General features: G+C 41.3%; 1 protein-coding gene and 1 long non-coding RNA gene across 4 annotated transcripts in view; one reads left to right on the forward strand and one right to left on the reverse strand.

The window, feature by feature from the left end:
* Positions 1-6,879, reverse strand: part of LOC138433319 (uncharacterized) — a 23,443-nt gene extending 16,564 nt beyond the window's left edge. Inside the window, exons 1-2 of one of the 2 annotated variants that reach the window (XR_011254249.1) lie at positions 6,636-6,879; positions 2,568-2,802 (exon numbers count right to left, since the gene is read on the reverse strand). This is a non-coding gene — a long non-coding RNA (uncharacterized lncRNA). Of the gene's footprint in view, positions 1-2,567; positions 2,803-5,682; positions 5,947-6,635 lie in introns of those variants that run through there. The other variant, XR_011254248.1, reaches the window with a different exon arrangement.
* On the forward strand, positions 6,564-22,119 carry PRXL2C (peroxiredoxin like 2C). Of its 2 annotated transcripts, none has more exons than XM_069575722.1 (6): positions 6,564-7,065; positions 7,496-7,564; positions 8,450-8,503; positions 8,827-8,932; positions 14,714-14,755; positions 20,653-22,119. In XM_069575722.1, exons 1-6 carry the CDS (start codon positions 6,868-6,870, stop codon positions 20,778-20,780), a joined length of 597 nt encoding a protein of 198 aa, XP_069431823.1. In that variant the 5' UTR covers positions 6,564-6,867; the 3' UTR covers positions 20,781-22,119. The 2 variants fall into 2 exon arrangements, with proteins under 2 accessions (XP_069431823.1, XP_069431822.1); XM_069575721.1 differs by having other exon boundaries at positions 6,575-7,065; positions 14,624-14,755.
* The last annotated feature ends 1,613 nt before the right edge of the window (positions 22,120-23,732 follow it).

The raw sequence follows: 23,732 nt of genomic DNA on the forward strand, positions 1-23,732 counted from the left end.
GAATACCAGACCACCTGACTTGCCTCTTGAGAAACCTATGTGCAGGTCAGGAAGCCACAGTTAGAACTGGACATGGAACAACAGACTGGTTCCAAATAGGAAAAGGAGTATGTCAAGGCTGTATATTGTCACCCTGCTTATTTAACTTCTATGCAGAGTACATCATGAGAAACGCTGGGCACAAGCACAGCTGGAATCAAGATTGCCGGGAGAAATATCAATAACCTCAGATATGCAGATGACAGTACCCTTATGGCAGAAAGTGGAGAGGAACTAAAAAGCCTCTTGATAAAAGTGAAAGAGGAGAGTGAAAAAGTTGGCTTAAAGCTCAACAATCAGAAAATGAAGATCATGGCATCTGGTCCCATCACTTCATGGGAAATAGATGAGGAAACAGTGGAAACAGTGTCAGACTTTATTTCTCAGGGCTCCAAAATCACTGCAGATGGTGACTGCAGCCATGAAATTAAAAGACGCTTACTCCTTGGAAGAAAAGTTATGATCAACCTAGATAGCATATTAAAAAGCAGAGATATTACTTTGCCCACAAGGTCCATCTAGTCAAGGCTATGGTTTTTCCAGTGGTCATGTATGGATGTGAGATTTGGACTGTGAAGAAAGCTGAGCGCTGAAGAATTGATGCTTTTGAACTGTGGTGTTGGAGAAGACTCTTGAGAGTCCCTTGAACTGTAAGGAGATCCAACCAGTCCATTCTAAAGGAGATCAGTCCTGGGTGATCTTTTGAAGGACTGATGCTAAAGCTGAAACTCCAGTACTTTGGCCACCTCATGCAAAGAGTTGACTCATTGGAAAAGACCCTGATGCTGGGAGGGATTGGGGGCAGGAGGAGAAGGGACAACAGAGGATGAGATGGCTGGGTGGCATAACCGACTCTATGGACATGAGTTTGGGTGAACTCTGGGAGATGGTAATGGACAGGGAGGCCTGGCATGCTGCAATAAATGGGTCGCAAAGAGTGGGACATGCCTGAGCGGTTGAACTAAACTGAACTGAAGGCCAAGTCAGGAAACAATTGCCATTGAAAAAATAGTTTGTTACTCCCAGTTCCCAAGAGGAGAAAGGAGGCCATGCCACATAGGGCCACACAGGATCCATTAGTCAGTCAGGAGGCAGAGGGAGTGAGAGGAAAACATGGGCAAGAGTCTTTATTGTGGTCTCCATGGGAAAGAATGGGAGAGGCAGGGCAAATAGGCCTAGGATTAAGTAGCTTAGATAATTTTAGTGAGCTCCAGGGGGTAGGGGCTGCTCCTGGTTGTCTGATAACTGGCCCTGGAATGATTAGTGTATAGGAACAGTGGCCTAGTATGAGAGCCCAATAAAAGACTGGTTGAGGGGTATGGACTCTGAATTCTTTAGTGTGCATCTTAAAGCTGTGCCTGCAAGCAAGCCCTTTGCTGTCTCTAGGAACTGGCTACCTGGCAGTCCCTCCAGGGCCAGCAAGGCCCCAGATGACAAACCAGCAGAAATATATGGTTAATACCACCCCCTACTGACAAGATGTGTTTACTGCAGAGGAGAAATGCTTTATTACCATAGATCAAGCAATGCTGCTGCTGCTGCTAAGTCACTTCAGTCGTGTCCAACTCTGTGCGACCCCATAGACGGCAGCCCACCAGGCTCCCCTGTCCCTGGGATTCTCCAGGCAAGAACACTGGAGTGGGTTGCCATTTCCTTCTCCAATGCATGAAAGTGAAAAGTGAAACTGAAGTCGCTCAGTCGCGTCCGACTCCTAGCAACCTCATGGACTGCAGCCTACCAGGCTCCTTTGTCCATGGGATTTTCCAGGCAAGAGATCAAGCAATGAAGGGGGGATTTATAGCTGAGATGCATTTATTACTAACCAGCAAATCTACTCAGACTATTGATCATCCTGTTTATAGATTTTCAACCAGTTGAGTTCAGCTCTGTTTATTTTTTTATTTCAGTTTTTTGAAATAACCAGTCATAGTCTTTTGCCAGAGATTGGTCCAGAGCAGCGTACGTCTAAGCTGTGTTGACCTGAAACAAATAGGCTGCCAGGCTTTTCTCCAAAAAGATGGGTTTATTCTGAAGCAACAGGGAATTGCAGTTGTAGGTCTGCAACCATGGTGAGCCACATGCAAGTTCACCCACCACAAAGAAAGATGCACATTTTCATAGAGGGAAAAGGAAGTTGGGAGGCTACAGTGAGCAGAGTCCATAGCTTTTCATTGGCCAAGCCCTTGCCAGGAAAGGAATCTTTCTTAAAACTGTTGCGCTCGGCTATCACTGCAGGGTGTGAGAGCTCCCCCTTCTGGTTTCCCAACTCTATTTAACGCAAGTTTCTGTTTAATAAATTTTTTAATAGCAAATTTAGGTAAGCTAAACTAAAAGGAAAAGTTTGCTAGAGCTTCTGGGGATGAAAATGTTCTGCGTCTCTTCATCGCATCTGAACTAGAAAATGCAGCTCTACTGCTACTGGGATCCAGCTTGTGAGTACACAGGAGGCCAGCTTAAGGCAATGCCAGAACAAAGGAGGGTAGAACTCAGAGAAGAGCTGAGGAAGGAATACCACTCCTAGAACCTACCTGGGGCTTCCCTGATAGCTCAGCTGGTAAAGAATCGACCTGCAATGCAGGAGACCCCATCTGATTCCTGGGTCGGGATCCCCTGGAGGAGGGCATGGCAACCAACTCCAGTATTCTTGCTTGGAGAATTCCATGGACAGAGGAGGCTGGCGGGCTGCAGTCCATCAGGTCACAAACAGTCAGACATGACTGAGCGAGTAAGCACAGCACACAATCTGACTTGTCTCTGAATTTCCTGTTATGGTAAATAATAAATATCCTTATGATGCAAAACCATTTGAGCCAAGGTTTTCTGTCACTTGAAACCAAAAGTACAATAACTGATTCAAGTTCTCACTATATTTTATTCATACTTCTGCTATAGTATTTATTGCTTTTCATCACAACTGTTTATTCTGAATTTATCTTCATAACTAGACTATTGTCTCCTTGCCTTGAGCTTGTCTTAGTTAACTTAATCTTTCTAGATAGCAGATAAAAGCTATTATATATAAAATAAACAATAAAATCCTACTGTATAGCACAGGAAACTGTATTCAATATCCTATAATAAAGCATAATGAAAAATAATGTAAAAAAGAATATATATACATGGGTATAGTATATATATATATATATATATATATATATATATATAAAACTGCATAACTGAATCACTTTGCTGTACATCAGGAACTAGCACCACACTATAAATCAACTATACTTCAATAAAAAAAGAAATGGACAAAAAATAAATAATCATAACTGTAACACATGCTTTAAAAAAAAAAAAAAGCATGCAGTGTACCAAATAACCAGAAATTAGGAGGTCAGGAAAACCTGATAAGCTGGAATATTTGATGCTCTAGAATATATGATGAACCAAGTGACACAGCCCCAAGCTCAACCAGGAAGTTCGGGGGAGTTTTGACCATCTATTGGAACACCAGTGTGAAGACTGTGGTTGGAGTTAGTTGTTACAGCATCTAAACCGAGGAAATCTGGGCATTCACTACCAGGTAAGGCTCATCTCTGGAATAATCTGAATGAAATAGAGCTGGTTGGGAGTTAGGTTGGTGGGTTTCTGTGGACTGGCACACTTGCAGTTGGATATGGCTGCTGAGCTCTGCCTTGCTTGCTTCAAATGGTGGAAAATACCAGTTCTGTAAAGCACTCTGCCTACTTTGCTCCCGTTCATACTGGATCCGTGCTAGCTGCTGAAAACTCTCTAGGGACACCACTTCTTGCACATTCCGCGCATTGACCAATCAGACAATATTCAGAGAGGCCTACAATGTGCCAGACTTCGTGCCAGTCTGTGAAGATATTACAGTGCTGCAAGAGGCAAGGAGCTTACTGTCTGATTCAAAGATTTCCAAACTTTCTTGGTTCACAGTAGTTTATTTGTTGGTGTCAGTAGTTTATTCACAGCACCCTTAGGCTGAAAGAAATTCCTATCAGTTCCTTTTACTTAGAAGTTAGATCCAAACAACTTCTGTCTGAACAACTTAGTAGCTATTTTAAGATACAACTATAAATTAAGGGGGCTTCCCAGGTGGCTCAGTGGTAAAGAATCTGTCTGCAGTGCAAGAGATGCAGAAGACATGGATTCCATCCCTGGTCTGGAAGATACCCTGGAGGAGGAAATGGCAACCTACTCCAGTATTCTTGCCTGGAAAAACCCATGGACAGAGGAGTGTGGCAGGCTACAGTCCAAAGGGTTGCAAAGAGTCGGATATGACTAACACACGCACTATAAGAAAAAGTAACATCTTTATTTCACCCAGGGGATGCCTACCTGTTGGACATTGTACAACTTCTCCAATCTTGGAATCAGATTGGACATCTCCAACCTCATTCCCTAAATAGAGTGATTTTTGTGAGGTTCTAGTTTTCTATCACAATTGTTAGAAACACAGCTTGGCAAAGATATGACATTATTTAAAATATAGTGAAAAGAAATGCAGTCTAATGGAAATCATGAACTACCTCCCCTCACAAGAAGGATGTCAAACAGATAACCTCTACTTCCCTCAAGTATTTAAAATACGCTGCAGTGCCCCTGAGAGTACATCTGTGGTACCCCAGCACTGGGAGATGATGACCTAGAAATAGGTCTATGATTAGAACTGTCCAAACCCACAGCAGAGTTTCTCAAACTAGCAGCACTTAAATGTGTGTTCAATAATGGATGTCTTTATACAACCGAAAGCCAGAGGATTCTGGATCAGCCTCTCCTGTACTTTGTGGCAGAGTGAATACTCTGTGCTAGATAAGGGTGATCCTGAAGGTCTTCCACTAAACAAACACCATAAATTTTGTTGTTGTTTAGTCGCCAAGTTGTGTCTGACATTTTGTGACACCATAGACTGCAGCACACCAGGCTTCCCTGTCCCTCAGCACCTCCCGGAGTTTGCCCAAATTCATGTCCATTGAATCGGTGATGCCGTCCGACCATCTCATCCTCTGTCATCCTCTACTTCTACCTTCAATTTTTCCCAGCATCAGGGGCTTTTCCAATGATTTGGCTCTTCGCATCAGGTGGCCAAAGTATTGGAGCTTTAGCATCAGTCCTTCCAATGATTATTCAGGGTTGATTTCCTTCAAGATTGACTGGTTTAATCTCCTTTCGGTCCAAAGGACTCTAAAGGATCATATTTTCTGAACCACAAATCCAGAAACAAGGTGGGTGAACTTTTAAAGACAAAGAACCTGAATGTTGTCTTGTTCTGCCCTGGAAGGCTTGGACACATTGTGGCCATCTATGAGAAACCCCAGTACGAGACCAAACTCCAAGTCCAGCACCAGCTGAGTCTCAAAGAGGCTGCAGAAATTCCTAAATTCCCATATGCATGCTTGCCTGCAGCCTGCACCAGAAGAAAGTAAGGTGGGATAGAAACATGCTTAAAAGACTACCTGGTATGCATGTACTGTAGGACATCTACAAAACTGATGCAAAGCCATTTAAATCCATTTTTCTTATCCTTCTCAATCCATCATTTACATACACACATACATACATACATACATACATACATACATACACACACAGAGTCATCTGACTTAAGGATCCTAGTAAATAGCTTTAGCAAAACAAAAGTTTGAAGAAAGAAAATGGACTCCTGAGACAACCTAGCACATTTATAAATAGGTTTATTATACCAGCTCTTAAAAAATATAATTGAGGGAATTTTCTCAAGTGATAGCAATGGTCTATATTTTTATGGAGTTGTGGCTCAGTGGTAAAGAATCTGCCTGCAGTGCAGCAGGAGACACAGGAGACTTAGGTTGGATCCTGGGTTCGGAAGATCCCATGGAGGAGGGAACGGCTACCCATTCCAGTACTCTTGCCTGAAAAATCCTATGGACAGAGGAGCCTGGCGAGTTACCATCCTGGGGGCTGCAAAAGAGGGACCAAGCATGCAACAATAAGTGGATAAGGGGTGAATAATCAGACAAAACTCACCCAACTGTGGACAGATGCACTAATTTTAATAGAGTAAAATGTTAACCAACAGTAGAATCTAGGTGGTGGATATGGGAGTGTTCACTGTAAAATTCAACTTTCTGGGCATGTTTTAAATTTCCATGATAAAATTTTGACAAATGTTTACATTTTAACTAAAAATAAAATTTAAATCCACACTTAAGATTTATACATTACAGTGTATGTTAACGATAGCTCCAAAAAAAAAAAAGGCATGAGAACTGAGGAGGGAGTGGATTTAAACCAGACTAAATCTAGCATATTTATGGATGTGCTTGGTAGGCAACTGATTCTCTTGAAAAGGTAACTAAAAGAAGCTAACTTCAGCCCAGATGGCTACGGAGGGCAGGGGCTTTCTTCATATGTAAGTCCTTTCTCGCCTTTGGTATCTCGCTCTCCTCTTTTCTCTCTTCTCTCTCTTCCCCGCCTCTCCCCGCTCCACGCCGTCTCTCCGTCTCCGTCTTTCTCTCTTCCCCTCACCCTGTCTCTCTTGTCTCTCTTTCTCTATCCGCCCCCGCCCTACCCCCCACCCCGCCTCCGTGTCTCTGTCTCTCTTCCTACCATGAGCGGCTGGGTCAGAAAACTCGAGAGTGGTTCTGTACCTTTCTGCAGCTTCGGAACCATCGGAGCCACGTCAAATGCAGACTCTCGAGATCTTGCCTGAGAACCGCCGGGTGCACCGGGTTAGGCCCCGGAGCTCCGCAGCGAGCCTGGGCCCCGGCAGCTCCGCCCCGCGGAGAGCCCCGCCCCTTGCGCTCCGCTTGGCCGCGATCCAACCCACCCAGCCTCCCTCCCGCTCGGTCGCTATCCGAGGGCCCTCGGACGTAGGGCGCGATGGCAGACCCCTCCGAGGCCCCGGTCACGCGGCAGGTCAGCGGTCACGCCGCCCCAGCCCCAGTCCCAAGCGGCCCCGCGAGCTGGCAGCCCCTGGCCGCCGCCGTGGCCGAGCTGCCTGTGCTGGACGCCTCCGGGAGGCCTGTGCCGTTTGGTGAGCTGTTCCGAGAGCGCCGGGCTATCGTGGTCTTCGTGCGGGTGAGCACGGGCGACGGGACGATCCGGCGCAGGGACCTCACCTGCAGGCAGGGATGGAGGTTGTTTCTACGGCCTCCCCTGGGGGGAGTTACATCTGGCCTCTGGAAGGGTCCAGGACCGGAGAACGGAACCCGCCGGGCCTGACCCTTCCTCTAGTGGTCGTCCACTAAAGGTTTCTGGAAGGCGGACTCCGCTCTCGCTTCCTTGAACGGGAAAGGAAAAGCAGCCCGCCAAGCCAAGGCCATTTTCTCAACGAGCGAAGAGGCCTAACAGAGACTGCGTGGGGCCCAATTTCAGGGCACATTTGAGCACCCTTGACATCTCTAACAGTCTTGGGTGTAGCATTACGTCACGCATAAGTACTTGGTTATTTCTGACTCCGAGAGTGTTAGTTGCTAACTTGTCCTTTTTGCCTGTGTTGGGATTTCAGCATTTCCTGTGTTACATCTGCAAGGAATACGTAGAAGATCTGGCCAAAATCCCCAAGAGTTTCTTACAAGTAAGTTTCCCTAGAGTGAGCAGCAGCGTGCCCGGCTTCCGGGCGGCCTGGTGAAACTCACCTGCGGTTTATGAGTGTGATGGCATGAGGTGCAGAATGCGCCGCCTCTCCAGCACAGACGCTCACAAACCCAGATTATCATCATCCCACACATCTCCCCAACACCTCCAAAAAGGGAAGAGACTCATTGGAAGTGTATTTCTGTCCTATTCATTACTGCCTGACTATAAAAGGACTAACCATAATAATGATTTTGATGTTACCTAATAACCTGCCTATTCTCAAATGTTGATTGATAATTATGAAAAACAGAAATGCTAGAAATATTTTCTTTAGTTTTATAATACAGACACTCCAAATAGTTGTTCATTACAGGAAGTTACTAGTATAACTTAAAGATCAAAAATTTGTATCCTTAATGGAATTACAGTTCCGCATTCTTGTGACAGCCACATACAGCTGTATTTCCTCAAGCATATAAAGGTTTGTCCCCAGGTTAGCTTTTTAGTGAAAGCATTGGTAGCTTCTGTAAAATTAAGATCTGTTTTCAGCAGACCTTGTCAATCAAGATGTGAAAGAATAAAATTGTCTGATTAAATAACCCTACTTTAATAGTGTTTATTCTAGTTTAATGTATGCCTTTTGGGAAAGTGTAGAGAATTACTGACTATTATTTTTAAATTCTTACTTAGCAAAAGAATCATCTGAATTAATTGAATATTTTAGCATAATTGCCTTGACTCACACAATTTGGCTGTTTATACCATTCTTCTGGAAGCCTATAGGTGGCATTAAAATGGAAGAAAAGAATTGGATTAGGGGAAGTTATAATTAGGGGAAACATAATTTCTAATAATATGTACATGTCCTTTTTCTCTCCTAAAGGAAGCAAATGTCACTCTCATAGTGATTGGACAGTCATCCTACCATCATATTGAGGTAAATATATAGCCAATTGGGACCCTAACAGGCTAAATCTGTTTTAGATGTAAAAATTATATAATTACCTAAATCACTTAAGTGTTAGTCACTCAATCATGTCCAACTCTTTGCAACCCCATGGACTGTAGCCTGCCACACTCCCCTGTCCATGGAATTCTCCAGGCAAGAATACTGGAATGGGTAGCCATTCCCCTCTTCAGGGGATCTTCCTGACCCAGGGATCGAACCTGGGTCTAAATTTGCTAAAATTTAGTCAGATTATCACTATTTTTCTCTCATTTGTCTTGATAAAAATTCCAACTATACTTTTTTTTTTTCAGCCTTTCTGTAAACTAACTGGGTATTCTCATGAAATCTATGTTGATCCTGAGAGAGAAATTTATAAAAGATTGGGAATGAAAAGAGGTGAAGAAATTGCCTCCTCAGGTAAGACATGTCTCAAGTAGGAAATCCTGATAGTATATTTCACATTTCACATAAGTATATATATGCATAGGGGAACAAATGGTAAATTCATAAATCAACCTGCTCTTTATGATTCTAGTAAGTGGTCCAGATTCATGATACTCTAAAAGATTCATTTCCTGGATGTAATGACATGGAAGGCTGTTGGTGAAGTTCTAAATGAATGAAAAAATGCAAGTTCAAAGCAGTGTTTTCAGTATGATTTCATTTTTGTGAAAATAAAAACTATTTTCATAAACATAAATATCTATACTATTATATATGTGTGTGTGATGAAAATTGTTTTAAAAGACATTGCAATGTTTACCCCAAGACATGGGAGTGAGAACAGTGGCTTATATATATATGTATATATATATACATATATATATATATTTTTTTTACAATGAGTATATTTTACTTTTGTATTTAAAAGAAAAATAATATTGCTTAAGTTAATATATTTTCATACCTCAACACCATGGCTTTGAACACTCTTATGTTCTTTAACTGATGAAATCTTAGTTTTCATCTGAAGCCCAACTAAAGGGGGTCTAAATAGCTCTACCAGCAGACGCAGTTGCTTCCCTCATTGTTTTTTAATAACATCTTGTACTTTATTATATACTCTATGATCGAACTTAAGGTGATAAGTAGTATAGTTAGTTGAAAGGTTTGATGTTTTATTCATCTCTATAAGGTTCACATTCCCTGCCCTTGCACAATTCTTTATAATTAAAAGTACAATAAGCTTTAGGTGAACTATTGATATGTGTTTTAGATAAAAGGAACTTGGCTTCTGAAATACCAAGCAAGAGAACTCAACTAGAACCCAGATCACTTACTCTGAACAAATGTTGAGAATGACACCCATGGTACCCACTGTGTTGGCTGTTCCCAGGACTACTGTGACAAAAGATGCAGTCCCTGCCCTCCCAATGCTCATAATCTACCCTGGGAGAAAGAAGCAAACAGTTAATTACATTACGGCTTAGGGCTTGTAAAAGAGGAGAGCATGTATTGGCAATACCTATAATATAGAATGGAGAAGGCAATGGCACCCCACTCCAATACTCTTGCCTGGAAAATCTCATTTCACGGAGGAGCCTGGTAGGCTGCAGTCCATGGAGTCGCTAACAGTCAGACACAACTGAGCGACTTCACTTTCACTTTTCACTTTCATGCATTGGAGAAGGAAATGGCAACCCACTCTAGTGTTCTTGCCTGGAGACTCCCAGGGACGGGGAACCCCGGTGGGCTGCTGTCTATGGGGTTGCACAGAGTCGGACACGACTGAAGCGACTTAGCAGATAATACAGAAATGCCTGTAATACCAGAAATGCACAGGGAGAGAAGAATCTGGGAGGGCTTCTTAGAAATGGTGTTGTCTAAGCTCACTCTTTAAGGAGTTAGCTGGGTGAAGTGAGGCTGGGAATGCTGCAGCTGACAGAAAGTAGCACATCAGTATGAAAAATTTTGACTCTTGGAGAACTGCAAGAGTTCTCTATGTCTGGCCAGAGACTAGGAGCCAGTTGGGAATTGTGTGAGCCAAGGGACTGAGTCTGGGAACAAGCGAAGGAGTTTGGATTCGTTCTCAAGGCAGTGGGGGAGTCATAAAAGTGTTTGAGTGGAGAAGTCTTGTTGCCAGGTAGAGGAGCAACTGGAACGTGCCAAACAGGAGGTATCCATTGTAATTGGTATTCTTGACAAGTTTGTAGTAATAGCCTAGAAAGAAATGACAGGGCATGAAGTAGAGACACAGAGGGACAGATCACAGAGCTGCTACTTATGAAGCGGAGTTGACATGATCCCTTCCTTTACTAATGTTTTTAAAGAAAGCGACCTAAACTTTATTAAAACTAATGATGAGGTACCATAGATAGAGAATTTGTTCTTTTTTTCCTCCTCTCTTTTTAGTATAGGAAATTGCAACAGTACAGATTGTGAACCTTTATCTTTGGTAGACTATTTTCCTGTGCTATATCAGAGCCTCAGCACATGTAAGGTCTGTTTATCATTTAGCTGCTTTTGATACAAACTGTGAGTTTTACTTTAGTAACACCTCATCATTCATTGCCTCAATAGAGAGAGAGAATTGCAAAGAAAACAGATGAATTTAAAGCAAAATACATGCTTATAATTATAAAGAAAGTATATTCATATCATTTAAACTCCTTTGATCTGTGTCAAACAACTCTCTTTCCAAACAGAAAACACTAGGTTCTCATGAAATGATTTTTTAAAGTTCCCACCTGAAAAAGCACAGGTCTTAGAATCAGTCTCAGAATAATCCTACTTGAAAGCAACATTGAAAATAAAATATAATAATTTAAAATTAACAGGACAGGTTATAAAGACAAAGAATAAGAAAATAAAGCCACTAAATTCAAGGAGGTAATGGATTTACCTGATATTTCATCTTGCCTTACTTGATAATAAGCCAGTTTATCGTACTAAATCTATAGTGATCGCTATAGATAGCAGATAAGTGCATGCAGGAAACATGCTTCTTACAATACTTAATCTAATATTTCAAATTCAAATTCTGGTCTTGAGTCCAAAAACCAAAGTAAAGAGGAAAAAAATGGAAAAAAAAAAACCAGGAGTTTTACACTTAACTAAATTCATACTGGCAAAATTAGATTGTGCTTTACAGCCAAGATTGTGAAATTCTAAGTTGTGGAATCTTCTTCAATTGAATTTTTAAAATTTCAGAAATATTAAATGACCCTTCTTTGGATATAAGGGGATAGTTTGGATTTATGAACATTATTTTAGGTATAAAATCCTTGAAAACATAAACTTTAGTCCTTTACCCATGTCTCTAAGCTAGTGAGAATGTATTTGCTTCTTGGTAAGATGAATGAATGTCCATCCTCTTATAAACACAAAAGAAATAGAAAAGTTGGAGAGATGAAGGAAATAATAGGCATCTGGAAATATTAAGAAATCAGGCAGGTCAAAGGCAGCATAATCATTAAAATGAAAAGCCCAAAGCACTAGTTGAAGCTGGACCACAGGGCTGAGGGGTTAGCTCTGTACTGTGACTTCCACAGGAGAAGATAAATGGGACTGGTAACTGTGTACACTGGTTGACATGCACCTGGAGAGGCAGACTATGGCAGGCAGGAAGACCTGGGCTGCAATGTCTCACTGCTCGGTCACTCTCTGGCCTTAGAATTGGTGGAGTCCAGATTCTTTTTTTTAATAAAAGGCAGGGGTAGGAAAAAGATAAGTTATAAAACAGGTAGTTTCTTTACTCAAAGGTAGTGAAAGTATCAGTCACTGTGAGAAAGGAAATAGAAAAACTGACAAGTAAAAATGGAAAGGTAGCTATAGTTACTGTTGTTACAGCTAAACCTCAGAGTCTCAGTGGCATATAAAGAATGAAGTTAGTTCCTATTCATTCACATTTCAAGAAGGATATTTCTATTGGGTGCTTCTCCAAGCAGCAATTGAGGGACACAGTAGGAAAGACTCAGGCCTCTTCCATCATGTGGCTCTGCCATTGTCAATCCAAACTTCAAAGGATGTATTTAGGTTGGTGCAAAAGTAATTGATGTTTTAGACCATGAATTTTAAATTATAACTAGACTCAAACACATCTTTATTAATCAAAGTAGGTATCAATACAATCAACACATTTTTGGCAACAAGCAATAAATTGGTTTATTCCTGTAGTGTAAAAATCCATTCTTTGGGATTCAACAAACTCTTGGAAAGCATTTTCTGCCTCCTGCTGGTTGTGGAAGCATTTTTCCCACAAAAAGTTGTCGAGATGCTTGAAGAAGTGGTAGTCAGTTGGCAAGAGGTCAGGTGAATATGGCGAATGAGGCAAAACTACGTAGCCCAGTTCGTTCAACTTCTGAAGCATTGGTTGTGCTACATGCTGGCATTATCATGGAGAAGAGCTGGGCCCTTTCTATTGACCAATGCCAGGAGTAGGCATTTCAGTTTTTGGTGCATCTCATCAATTTGCCAAGCATACTTCTCCGATGTAATGGTTTCACCAGGGTTCAGAAAGCTGTAGTGATACAGTGACCATGACCTTTTTGTGGTGCAAGTTTGGCTTTGGGAAGTGCTTTGGAGCCTCTTCCCGGTCCAGCTACTGAGCTGGTCATCACCAGTTGTCATTGCACACCACAATCCAATTGAGAAATGCTTCCTTGTTGTTGCATAGAATAAGAGAAGACAACACTTCAAAATGACATTCTTAAAAATTTCCAGTCAGCTCATGTGGCACCCACTCATTAAGCTTTATCACCTTTCCAGTTTGCTTCAAATGCCCAATGACTGTAGAACAGCCTACGTTGAGTTCTTTGGAAACTTCTCATGTAGTTGTAAGAAGATCAGCTTTGATGATCTCAGTTGGTTGTCGTCAGCTTCTGATGGCTGGTCACTATGTTCCTCATCTTCAAGGCTCTTGTCTCCTTTGTAAAACTTCTTGAACCACCACTGCACTGTACATTCATCAACAGTTCCTGGGCCAGTGCATCACTGAGTTGTTTCTACTGCTTTATGATTCATTTTATTTTATTTATTTATTTATTTTTCCAGAAACTGATCCGATTTCTTTATTTTTCAGGTTTGTTTATATACCTTTTTGTTATACATAGGGATGAATACAGAGTCACGCGGGGGTCAGCAGACCTGACCCTTGTCACAATCAGGTGCTTCATATAAAATTATACAAAGGTCTTATGAGTTTCATCATCTTTTATGACTAATTTTAAACTCAAATGAGAAAATTGCTCAGATTTGGTTGTCTAACATCATTTCCATAGTCCAAAATAAATATGAAATAAATAGCAAATAATAAGTCATTAGCAAAAAAAACATAAAATGAGAAATGTGCATTAAAATGATATATAACATAACCACATTTATTAAGAATGTATTCCAAAATCAAATGGCAAATTTCAACAGTGCAAAACCTGCAGCTGTATTTGCACCGACCTGATAGAAAAAACATGGATAATCACCTCTGGAGAGGTTTTTAGGAGATGCCAGGGAAGTGGCACACATTATTTTACTCATTGGTTTGATTGTGGTCATAGAGCCATACCAAACCCCAGGAAGACTGGGAAATGTTTAGTTGTGGTCCCAGAAAGAGTAAACAAGTTTCGACCAGCATATAACAGTAGTCTGTGCCACAATGTCTTTTGAAGAGGAATGTAGTTATCTATTACTAGGTAAGAGACTAAACCAAATATAAATGGGGATTAAAAAGGAAAGTGCTGCCAGTTTGAGAATTCTATAGCTGACATTTTTCAGTGGCAGAAAATGATCTGGGTCTGTCATCACTTCCTCTTTTAAAGTAGTAGTTCTCAACTGAGGACAATTTTGACCCCTCCCCCACCCAGGGGATATTTGCCACTGTCTGGAGACATTTTCAATTGTCACAGCTTGGTAAATGGTGGTTGCTATGGCATGAAGTAAGTTCAGAGAGCACGGATGATGGTAATCACCCTACGGTACTCAGGACAAAGACTTATCTGGTCTAAACATCAGTAGTGAAAGGCTGAGAAACTGTTCTTCAAAGGAAGAGAAAAAGGCAAGTCAAAAGTAAGATAATACATAAGAGAGAGACTGTTTTCTAAAAATACTAACGTTATCTTAATGTCAAGTCAAATATAAAATGATAACATCTAAAGACAATTCCTAATATTTCAGGACAGAGCCCCCATGTAAAATCAAATATACTCTCAGGAAGCATTCGGAGCCTGTGGAGAGCAGTAACTGGCCCTCTTTTTGATTTTCAAGGAGACCCAGCTCAGCAAGGTGGAACACTCATTTTAGGTCCAGGTAAGCATCAAAGCTCAGCTTCAGCAGTGTGCTTTTTATGCTATCTGGAAGTCAAGAGGCCATCCACTTTCTTTATAAAGTAGCCACCATGTAAAAGTGTACACAGTAGCAGTCAGGATGCTGTGCTCTCACAGGGGACATCGTTTGTCTTCAAACACTCCTGTATATTTTTGATGTCTGTTTACTGGATGTACTGTGGCCACCATTCCATGCCTGAGTGATTCCAGGTATTCGGGATAGGGAAAATCAGTGGTGGTTTGGTGATTTGTATGTGGCTATAATACTCTTTAAAAATTTCAGTGGAGGTGAGCAGATGACCCACAAAATGCATAACAATTATACCAAAGAAATTCTTGCACTGTTAAGAAAGTTCTAGGACCCACAACAGATTTCCTAACCTGGTGATCTGGCAAAGGGACTGAGAATCCCCAGAGAATTTAACTTTGGAGACGAGTGGGATTTGATTACAGAAGTTACATAGGACTAGGGAAACAGACTCTTGGAGGGCACAAATAAGACCCTGTGCACACCAGGACCCAGGAGAAAAGAGCAGTGACCCCACAAGAGACTGACCCAGACTTGCCTGTGAGTGTCCAGAAGTCTCCGGTGGAGGCAGGGGTTGGTGGTGGCCTGATGCAGGGTCAGGGGCACTGAGTGCGGCAGTGCATCCACGGGACCTTTTGAAGGAGGTCGCCTGTATCTTCATTACCTCCACCATAGTTTGGCCTCAGGTCAAACAACAGGGAGGGAACACAGCCCCATCCATCAATATAAAATTGGATTAAAGATTTACTGAGCATGCCCCGCCCCTCAGAACAAGACCCAGTTTCCCCCACAGTCAGCCTCTCCCATCAGGAAGATTCCATAAGCTTCTTATCCTTGTCCTTCATAAGGCAGACAGAATGAAAACCACAATCATAGAAAACCAATCAAACTGATCACAGGGACCACAGCCTTGTCTAACTCAATGAAACTATGAGCCATGCTTTATAGAGGCACCCAAGATGGACGGGTCATGGTGGAGAGTTCTGACAAAATGTGGTCCACTGGCGAAGGGGGAATGGCAAACCACTTCAGTATTCTTGCCTTGAGAACCCCATGACAGTATGAAAAGGCAAAAAGATATGACACTGAAAGATGAACTCCCCAGGTCAGTGGGTGCCCAGTATGCTACCGGAGAAGAGCAGAGAAATAACTCTAGAAAGAATGAAGAAACAGAGTAAAAGCTGTGGATGAGCCCAGCTGTGGAAGCGACTGGTGATGGAAATAATGTCCGATGCTGTAAAGAGCAATATTGCTTAGGAACCTGGAATGTTAGGTCCATGAATCAAGGTAAATTAGAAGTGGTCAAGCAGGAGATGGCAAGAGTGAACATCTATATTTTAGGTGAACTAAAATGGACTGGAATGGGCAAATTTAATTCAGATGACCATTATATCTACTACTGTGGGCAAGAATCCCTTAGAGGTAATGGATTTTTTCAGCATTATGTTTCCCATGTAGGTTATTACAAAATATTGGGTAGAGTTCCCTGTTCAAATACAGTAGGTCCTTGTTGATTACCTATTATATATATAGTAGTGTATATATGTTAATTTCACACTCCTAATTTATTCCTCCCCCCATCTCTCCCCTTTGGCTACCATAAGTTGAAGTCTGTTTGTTTTGTAAATAAGTTCATTTGTATCATTTTTTTTTTAGATTCCGCATGTAAGTGATGTCATATGATATTTATCTTTCTTTGACTTAGTTCACCTAGTATGATAATCCCTAGGTTCATCCATGTGGCTGCGGGTGGTGTTATTTCATTCTTTTCTATGGCTGAGATTCCATTGTGTATCTGTTTCCCTGTTGATGGACATTGGGTTGCTTCCATGTCCTGGCTATTGTAAATAGTGCTGCAGTGAACATTGGAGTGCATGTATCTTTTTAAATTATGGTTTTCTCCAGATCATACCCAGGAGTGGGATTGCTGGATCATATGGTAGTTCTTAGGGTTTTTTTTTTTAATTTTTTATTTATTTATTTTTGGCTGTGCTGGGTCTTTGTTGCTATGCAGGCTTTTCTCTAGTTGTGGCGAGTGGCAGCTGCTCTCTAGTTGTGGTGCACGGGCTTCTCATTCCAGGGACATTTCTTGTTGCCTGCGGAGCACTGGCTCTGGGGCTTCAGTAGTTGTGGCTTTTGGGCTCTGGAGCAGAGGCGCAATAGTTGTGGCATGTGGGCTTAGTTGCTGCTCAGCATGTGGAATCTTCCTGGATCAGGGATTGAACCCATGTCTCCTGCGTTGGCTGGCAGATTCTTTACCACTGAGCCACCAGGGAAGCCCTATATTTAGTTTTTTAAGGAACCTCCATACTGTTCTCCATCGGAGAAGGCAATGGCACCCCACTCCAGTACTCTTGCCTGGAAAATCCCATGGATGGAGAAGCCTGGTAGGCTGCAGTCCATGGGGTTGGTAAGAGTCAGACATGACTGAAGCAACTTAGCAGCTTAGCAGCATACTGTTCTCCATAGTGGTTGTACCAGTTTACATTCCCACTGACCCTGTAAGAAGGTTCCCTTTTCTCTACACCCTCTCCAGCGTTTATTGTTGGTAGACTTTTTGATAATGGCCATTCGAACCAGTGTGAGGAGATACCTTATTGTAGTTTTGATTTGCATTTCTCTGATAAGTAACAGTGTTAAACATCTTTTCATGTACTTTTTGGCCATCTGTATGACATCTTTTAGACTGACTAGTTTTCTGTGATTATGGTTTGTGTGTCTGCCCTCTGATGCCTCTTGCAACACTTACTGTCTTACTTGGGTTTCTCTTACCTTGGACGTGGGGTATCTCTTCATGGCTGCTCCAGCAAAGCACAGCCGCTGCTCCTTACCTTGGATGAGGGGTATCTCCTCACAGCCATCCCTCCTGACATTGAACGTGGAGTAGCTCCTCTCGGCCCTTCTGCACCTGGGCAGCCACTGCTCCTTGGACATGGGGTTGCTCCTCCCAGCCACCACCCCTGACCTCGGGCGTGGGGTAGCTCCTCTCGGCCACGCTTCTGTGTGGTGTGTTGCAGCCTTGTCTAACTCAATGAAACTAAGCCATGCCCCCGGGGCCACCCAAGATGGTCGGGTCATAGTGGAGAGGGCTGACAAAATATGGTCAACTAGAGAAGGGAATAGTAAACCATTTCAGTATTCTTGCCTTGAGAACCCCATGAACAGTACAAAAAGGCAAAATGACAGGATACTGAAAGAGGAACTCCCCAGGTCAGTAGGTACCCAATATGCTACTGGAGATCAGTGGAGAAATAACTCCAGAAAGAATGAAGGGATGGAGCCAAAGCAAAAACAATACCCAGCTGTGGATGTGACTGGTGATAGAAGCAAGATCCAATGCTGTAAAGAGCAGTATTGCATAGGAACCTGGAATGTTAGGTCCATGAATCAAGGCAAATCGGAAATAGTCAAACAGGAAATGGCAAGAGTGAACATCAATATTCCAGGAATCAGTGAACTAAAATGGACTGGAATGGGTGAATTTAACTCAGATGACCATTATATCTACTACTGTGGGCAGGAATCCCTTAGAAGAAATGGAGTAGCTATCATGGTCAACAAAAGAGTCCGAAATGCAGTATTTGGATGCAATCTCAAAAACGACAGAATGATCTCTGTTTCCAAGGCAAACCATTAAATATCATAGTAATCCAACTCTATGCCCCAACCAGTAATGCTGAAGAAGCTGAAGTTGAATGGTTCTATGAACACCTACAAGACCTTTTAGAACTAACACCCAAAAAAGATGTCCTTTTCACTATAGGGGACTGGAATGCAAAAGTAGGAAGTCAAGAAACACCTGGGGTAACTGGCAAATTTGGCATTGGAATACGGAATGAAGCAGGGCAAAGGCTAATAGAATTTTGCCAAGAAAATGCACTGGTCATAGCAAACACCCTCTTTCAACAACACAAGAGAAGACTCTACACATGGACATCACCAGATGGTCAACACCGAAACCAGATTGATTATATTCTTTGCAGCCAAAGATGGAGAAGCTCTATACAGTCAGCAAAAACAAGACCAGGAGCTGACTGTGGCTCATATCATGAACTCCTTATTGCCAAATTCAGAATGAAATTGAAGAAAGCAGGGAAAACCACTAGACCATTCAGGTCTGACCTGAATCAAATTCCTTATGATTGTACAGTGGAAGTGAGAAATAGATTTAAGGGCCTAGATCTGATAGAGTGCCACATGAACTATGGTGACATTGTACAGGAAACAAGGATCAAGACCATCCCCATGAAAAGAAATACAAAAAAGCAAAATGGCTGTCTGGGGAGGCCTTACAAATAGCTGTGAAAAGAAGAGAAGCAAAAAGCAAAGGAGAAAAGGAAAGATGTACCCATTTGAATGCAGAGTTGCAAAGAATAGCAAGGAAAGTTTAAAAAAAGCCTTCTTCAGCGATCAATGCAAAGTAATAGAGGAAATCAATAGAATGGGAATGACTAGAGATCTGAACTGAACTTATTTTATAAAAAGCCAGTTTATGATATTAAATCCACAATGGTTAGTGTAGACAGCATATAGGTACAATGCAGAAAACAGGCCTCTTATAATATTTAGTAATCTAATGTTGTTTTATGTTAAAATTCTGGTCTTCATTCCAACAATTAAAGTAAACAGGATCTAGACTATAAATTTCATTGAGTTAGACAAGGCTGTGGTCCTAGTGTGATTAGACTGACTAGATTTCTGTGAGTATGGTTTCAGTGTGTCTGCCCTCTGATGCCCTCTTGCAACACCTACCATCTTACTTGAGTTTCTTTTACCTTGGGCGTGGGGTATCTCTTCACAGCTGCTCCAGCAAAGCACAGCCACTGCTCCTTACCTTGGATGAGGAGTATCTCCTCCCGCCACGGTTCCTGACCTTCAGGGTGGGATGGCTCCTCTAGGCCCTCCTGTGCCCGCACAGCCACCACTCCTTGGACGTGGGGTTGCCCCTCCCGGCCGCTGCCCCTAGCCTTGGGCATGGGGTTGCTGCTCCCCAGTCGCTGCCCTGGTCTCTGGCGTGGGGTTGCTCCTTCCTGCTGCTGCCCTTGGCCTCTGACACAGGGTGGCTCCTCTCGGGTGCCACCCCTGGCCTGGGATGCGCGGTGGCTCCTCTTGGCCGTCGCCTCTGACCTCTGACGCGGGGTGGCTCCTCCTGACTGCCGCCCCTGGCCTCAGACGCGGGTAGCTCCTCTTGGCCTTTCCTGCGCCAGTGCAGCCTGGCACTCTAGACTGCTGCCCCTGACCTCGGACGCAGGGTAGCTCTCAGCTGCGCTTAGTGCGCTGGCCCGCCGCTGCCGCCTGCGCTTAAATTACTACTATTTCATTTGAGCAGATAGAAGAATTGTATTATATAACTGATTGTCTTAATGCTCTTATTTTTCAGCCTGCCTCTTTTAGGCTATGGTTATAATATATGTAGGCTATTAAATTGGTAATTAGGAGTAAATTTTTTAAGGAAGTGATTTATTCTGTTATTACATTTAAGAAACAGATGATTTTCTGGTTTGATATCTACACTAGTTCCATATTCTTCCTGTCTGTTTGACAAGCTGTTTTATTTAATTACATTTAATGAAACCTAACAGAAGGTTATAATTTAAATCTTTCCCTTTGCAGCAGGGAAAGTACATAAAGAATTAAGTACTAACCTTATTTAACCATAATTTTTGTCATGCTTTACTACCTTAATTAAAATTTATTGTGTCATTATATGGAGAATGCTATGTACTCCAGGTAAATAACTTTTTCATTTGGACTAATTAGAAGTTAAAATACTGCTCTGATTCTAGAAAGCAGTACATCTAATGAATAACCCTATATGTTAACCTTTACCTTTTATTCTTATTCTCTTCTAGGTAACAACATCCATTTTATACACCATGATAGGAATAGGTTGGATCATAAACCCATCAACTCTGTTTTACAGCTTGTAGGAGTTCAGCATGTGGACTTTACAAGCAGACCTTCAGTTATCCATGTGTGACATTACAGATTCTCTCAATTTCAAATGGACCTTGAGACATGACCTGAAACATGGGGATGTCATATCCTCATAGCAACATAGCCTATGTTGTTGACCCTCCCCAGCTTTTGAGGAGTTATAGAACCATAAAGAGGCTTTGTACCACTGTTTGAACATCATGCTGAGAGACATCAGTTGTCCAAAATGTGATATCTGTAATTTTATAGCTTTTAAGGTTTTATTTTATATAGCAATTTTGTAAAACAAACAAACAAAAAAACCCCTAAATTTTACTTACACAAAGTAAAACTTTAAAAGCTATAAAATTATAAATACCAGTCTTTATTTTACCGTATGCTATATCTATTCAATGAAGATATTTTTGGCCATTAAAATCATACATTTTTATAAAGAACATATAAGGAGAAAGGGAAGCAACCAAGAACATTTGATCCATTGAGAAAAGCAGGAACTCAACCTCTGTAAATAGCATAATCATATTTTTATAGGTATACATTTATATTTTTGTTTGCTTAAAAAGAAAGACAGGAAGTAAACACACCAGAGTATCACCAGTAGGTATCATTAGGTGGTAGGATTACAGGGTTTTTTTTTTTCCTGTACTTTTTTATATTTCCCAACTATTCTGTTATGAGCATGATTCATTTTTTGGCAAAGAAAAGATCTTGAAAAATTACATGAAGAATATGTTCCCACATAGCAAGCTCCACAAAGGTGCAGTTATACAGGCTGCAGGCCATACGTTTCTAATTCTTTACTCAGAGGAAACACAGCAGACCAAACCTACATATAGCCTACATTCACAGACTTTGGCCACACACCCAGTATCTATTTCACTAGGATTTTGTTTAGGGGGGCAGGGGTTACTAGTAAAAGGAGAAAAATATGTTTGCAATATTTGATACATGTTTAAAATATAATCAGTATGCTTTTTGAAAGGAAATTTTAAGAATTGTTTAAACTGAAAAAATAAGAAATTTTGTAATTTAAATGTGCACTATGATTTGGTTGTATATTCTCAAACAGCTTCTATTTCCCACCCCCAAGTTGCTTTTATTTAATGAACAATTGTCAACTTTTATTTTTCTAGAGTCTTAATATCTTTAGTGGGAAGTGTCCTAAGAATTGTGAAAAGTACAGCAAGATTAAAATATTGGTAATTATTAGCAAGTATAATACTGCTTTGAACTTAAAATACTTTTATAACAAGCATATAAAGGTCATACACAAAATATACTTTAAAGTGCCCAAAAATCTGAATCTATTTTCATGTGTATATAGACAGAAATCATGTTTTTAATCAATGGAAATGGGCTAGCTCATAAAAATTAAAATTGAAGTGTTTTGTTCTATTTTATTAAGTAAGGAAACATTGGTGGCCCACATACCTTTACTGACTTTAGACTTAAAACTGCTGAATCATAGCTGACACAAAATTTATATATTTACATTTATATTATAAAAGTATACATATAAAAATGCCATATTTTTTAAAGATACATAAACGCTTCAGTGAGGAACAGTTACATAAATACAGTGCAAGAGTAAATTGCCTACCCAGACAAACACAGTGTGAGAGAAGCTGATGTTGAATAACAGTTTTTTAAAAAGCAAGCATGGCAGTTTATACTTACTGCCCACCATTAAGCAGACATTAGAAATGTTTGAAGTCTTGAAGAACTGGTCTGTAAGTCAACCTCTGGTGTCCTCACAACAGTGATTTTTTTTTTTCCAATGGGTCCTGTATGTTCTGATTTCTTCTATTTAGAAAGTTGGAAATCTTTAATGAGTTTATTCAATGAATGTTGTGGCCAAAAAAAAAAAAGACTATCAGTTTTGAGGGTTTTAGCAAATTTATGATTGAAAACTAACCTTACATTGAAATTCTAAGACATTGAAGACATTGAAATTGGCCCCTAAGAAGAAAACTAAACAAAATAAATAATGAAAGCTCAAATGGGATAGAGATTTAATTTTAAATTCTATAACTTTGCTTTATAGTTTCCAAACTTATGATATAGCTCCTACTTTTCACTGGGTAAAAGTGAATTCTACATCAGAAAGAAATGAATTTTTGTTGTTATTCTTGTTGTTTAGTCACTAAGTTGTGTCCAACTCTTTTGCAACTCCATGGACTGTAGTCCATCAGGCTCCACTATCTACGGGATCTCCCAGGCGAGAATACTGACTGTTGTTCAGTGGCCAAGTTATGTCTAACTCTCCATGGACTGCAGCATGCCAGGCTTCCCTGTCCTTCACTCTCTCCCAGAGTTTGCTCAAACTCATGTCCATTAAGTCAATAATGCCGTCCAACCATCTTATTCTCTGTTGCCCCCTTCTTGTCCTGCCCTCAATCTTTCCCAGCATCAAGGTCTTTTCCGGTGAGTCAGCTCTTCCCAACAGGTGGCCAATGTATTAGAGCTTCAGCATCAATCCTTCCAATAAGTATTCAGGGTTGATTTCCTTTAGAGGGCTTCCCTGGTGGCTCAGATGGTAAAACATCTGCCTGCAATGTGGGAGACCAGTTAGATCCCTGGGTCGGAAAGATCCCCTGGAGAAGGAAATGGAAACCCACTCCAGTACTCTTGCCTGGAAGATTCCATGGACGGAGGACCATGGTAGGCTACAGTCCATGGGGTCACAAAGAGTCAGACATGACTGAGCAACCTCACTTTCTTTCTTTTCTTTCCTTTAAGATTGACTGGTTTGATCTCCTTTCTATCCAAGGGACTCTCAAGAGTCTTCTCCAGCACCACAGTTCAAAAGCATCAATTCTTTAGCACTCAGTCTTCTTTATGGTCCAACTCACATCTGTACATGACTACCGAAAAAACCATAGCTTTGACTAGACAGACTTTTGCTGGCAAAGTGAAATCTCTGCTTTTTAATATGCTGTCTAGGTCTGTCATAGCTTTTCTTCCAAGAAGCATCTTTTAATTTATGGCAGCTGTC

The sequence above is a fragment of the Ovis canadensis genome, chromosome 2 (assembly GCF_042477335.2).
Source record: "Ovis canadensis isolate MfBH-ARS-UI-01 breed Bighorn chromosome 2, ARS-UI_OviCan_v2, whole genome shotgun sequence".
NCBI lineage: Eukaryota > Metazoa > Chordata > Mammalia > Artiodactyla > Bovidae > Ovis > Ovis canadensis.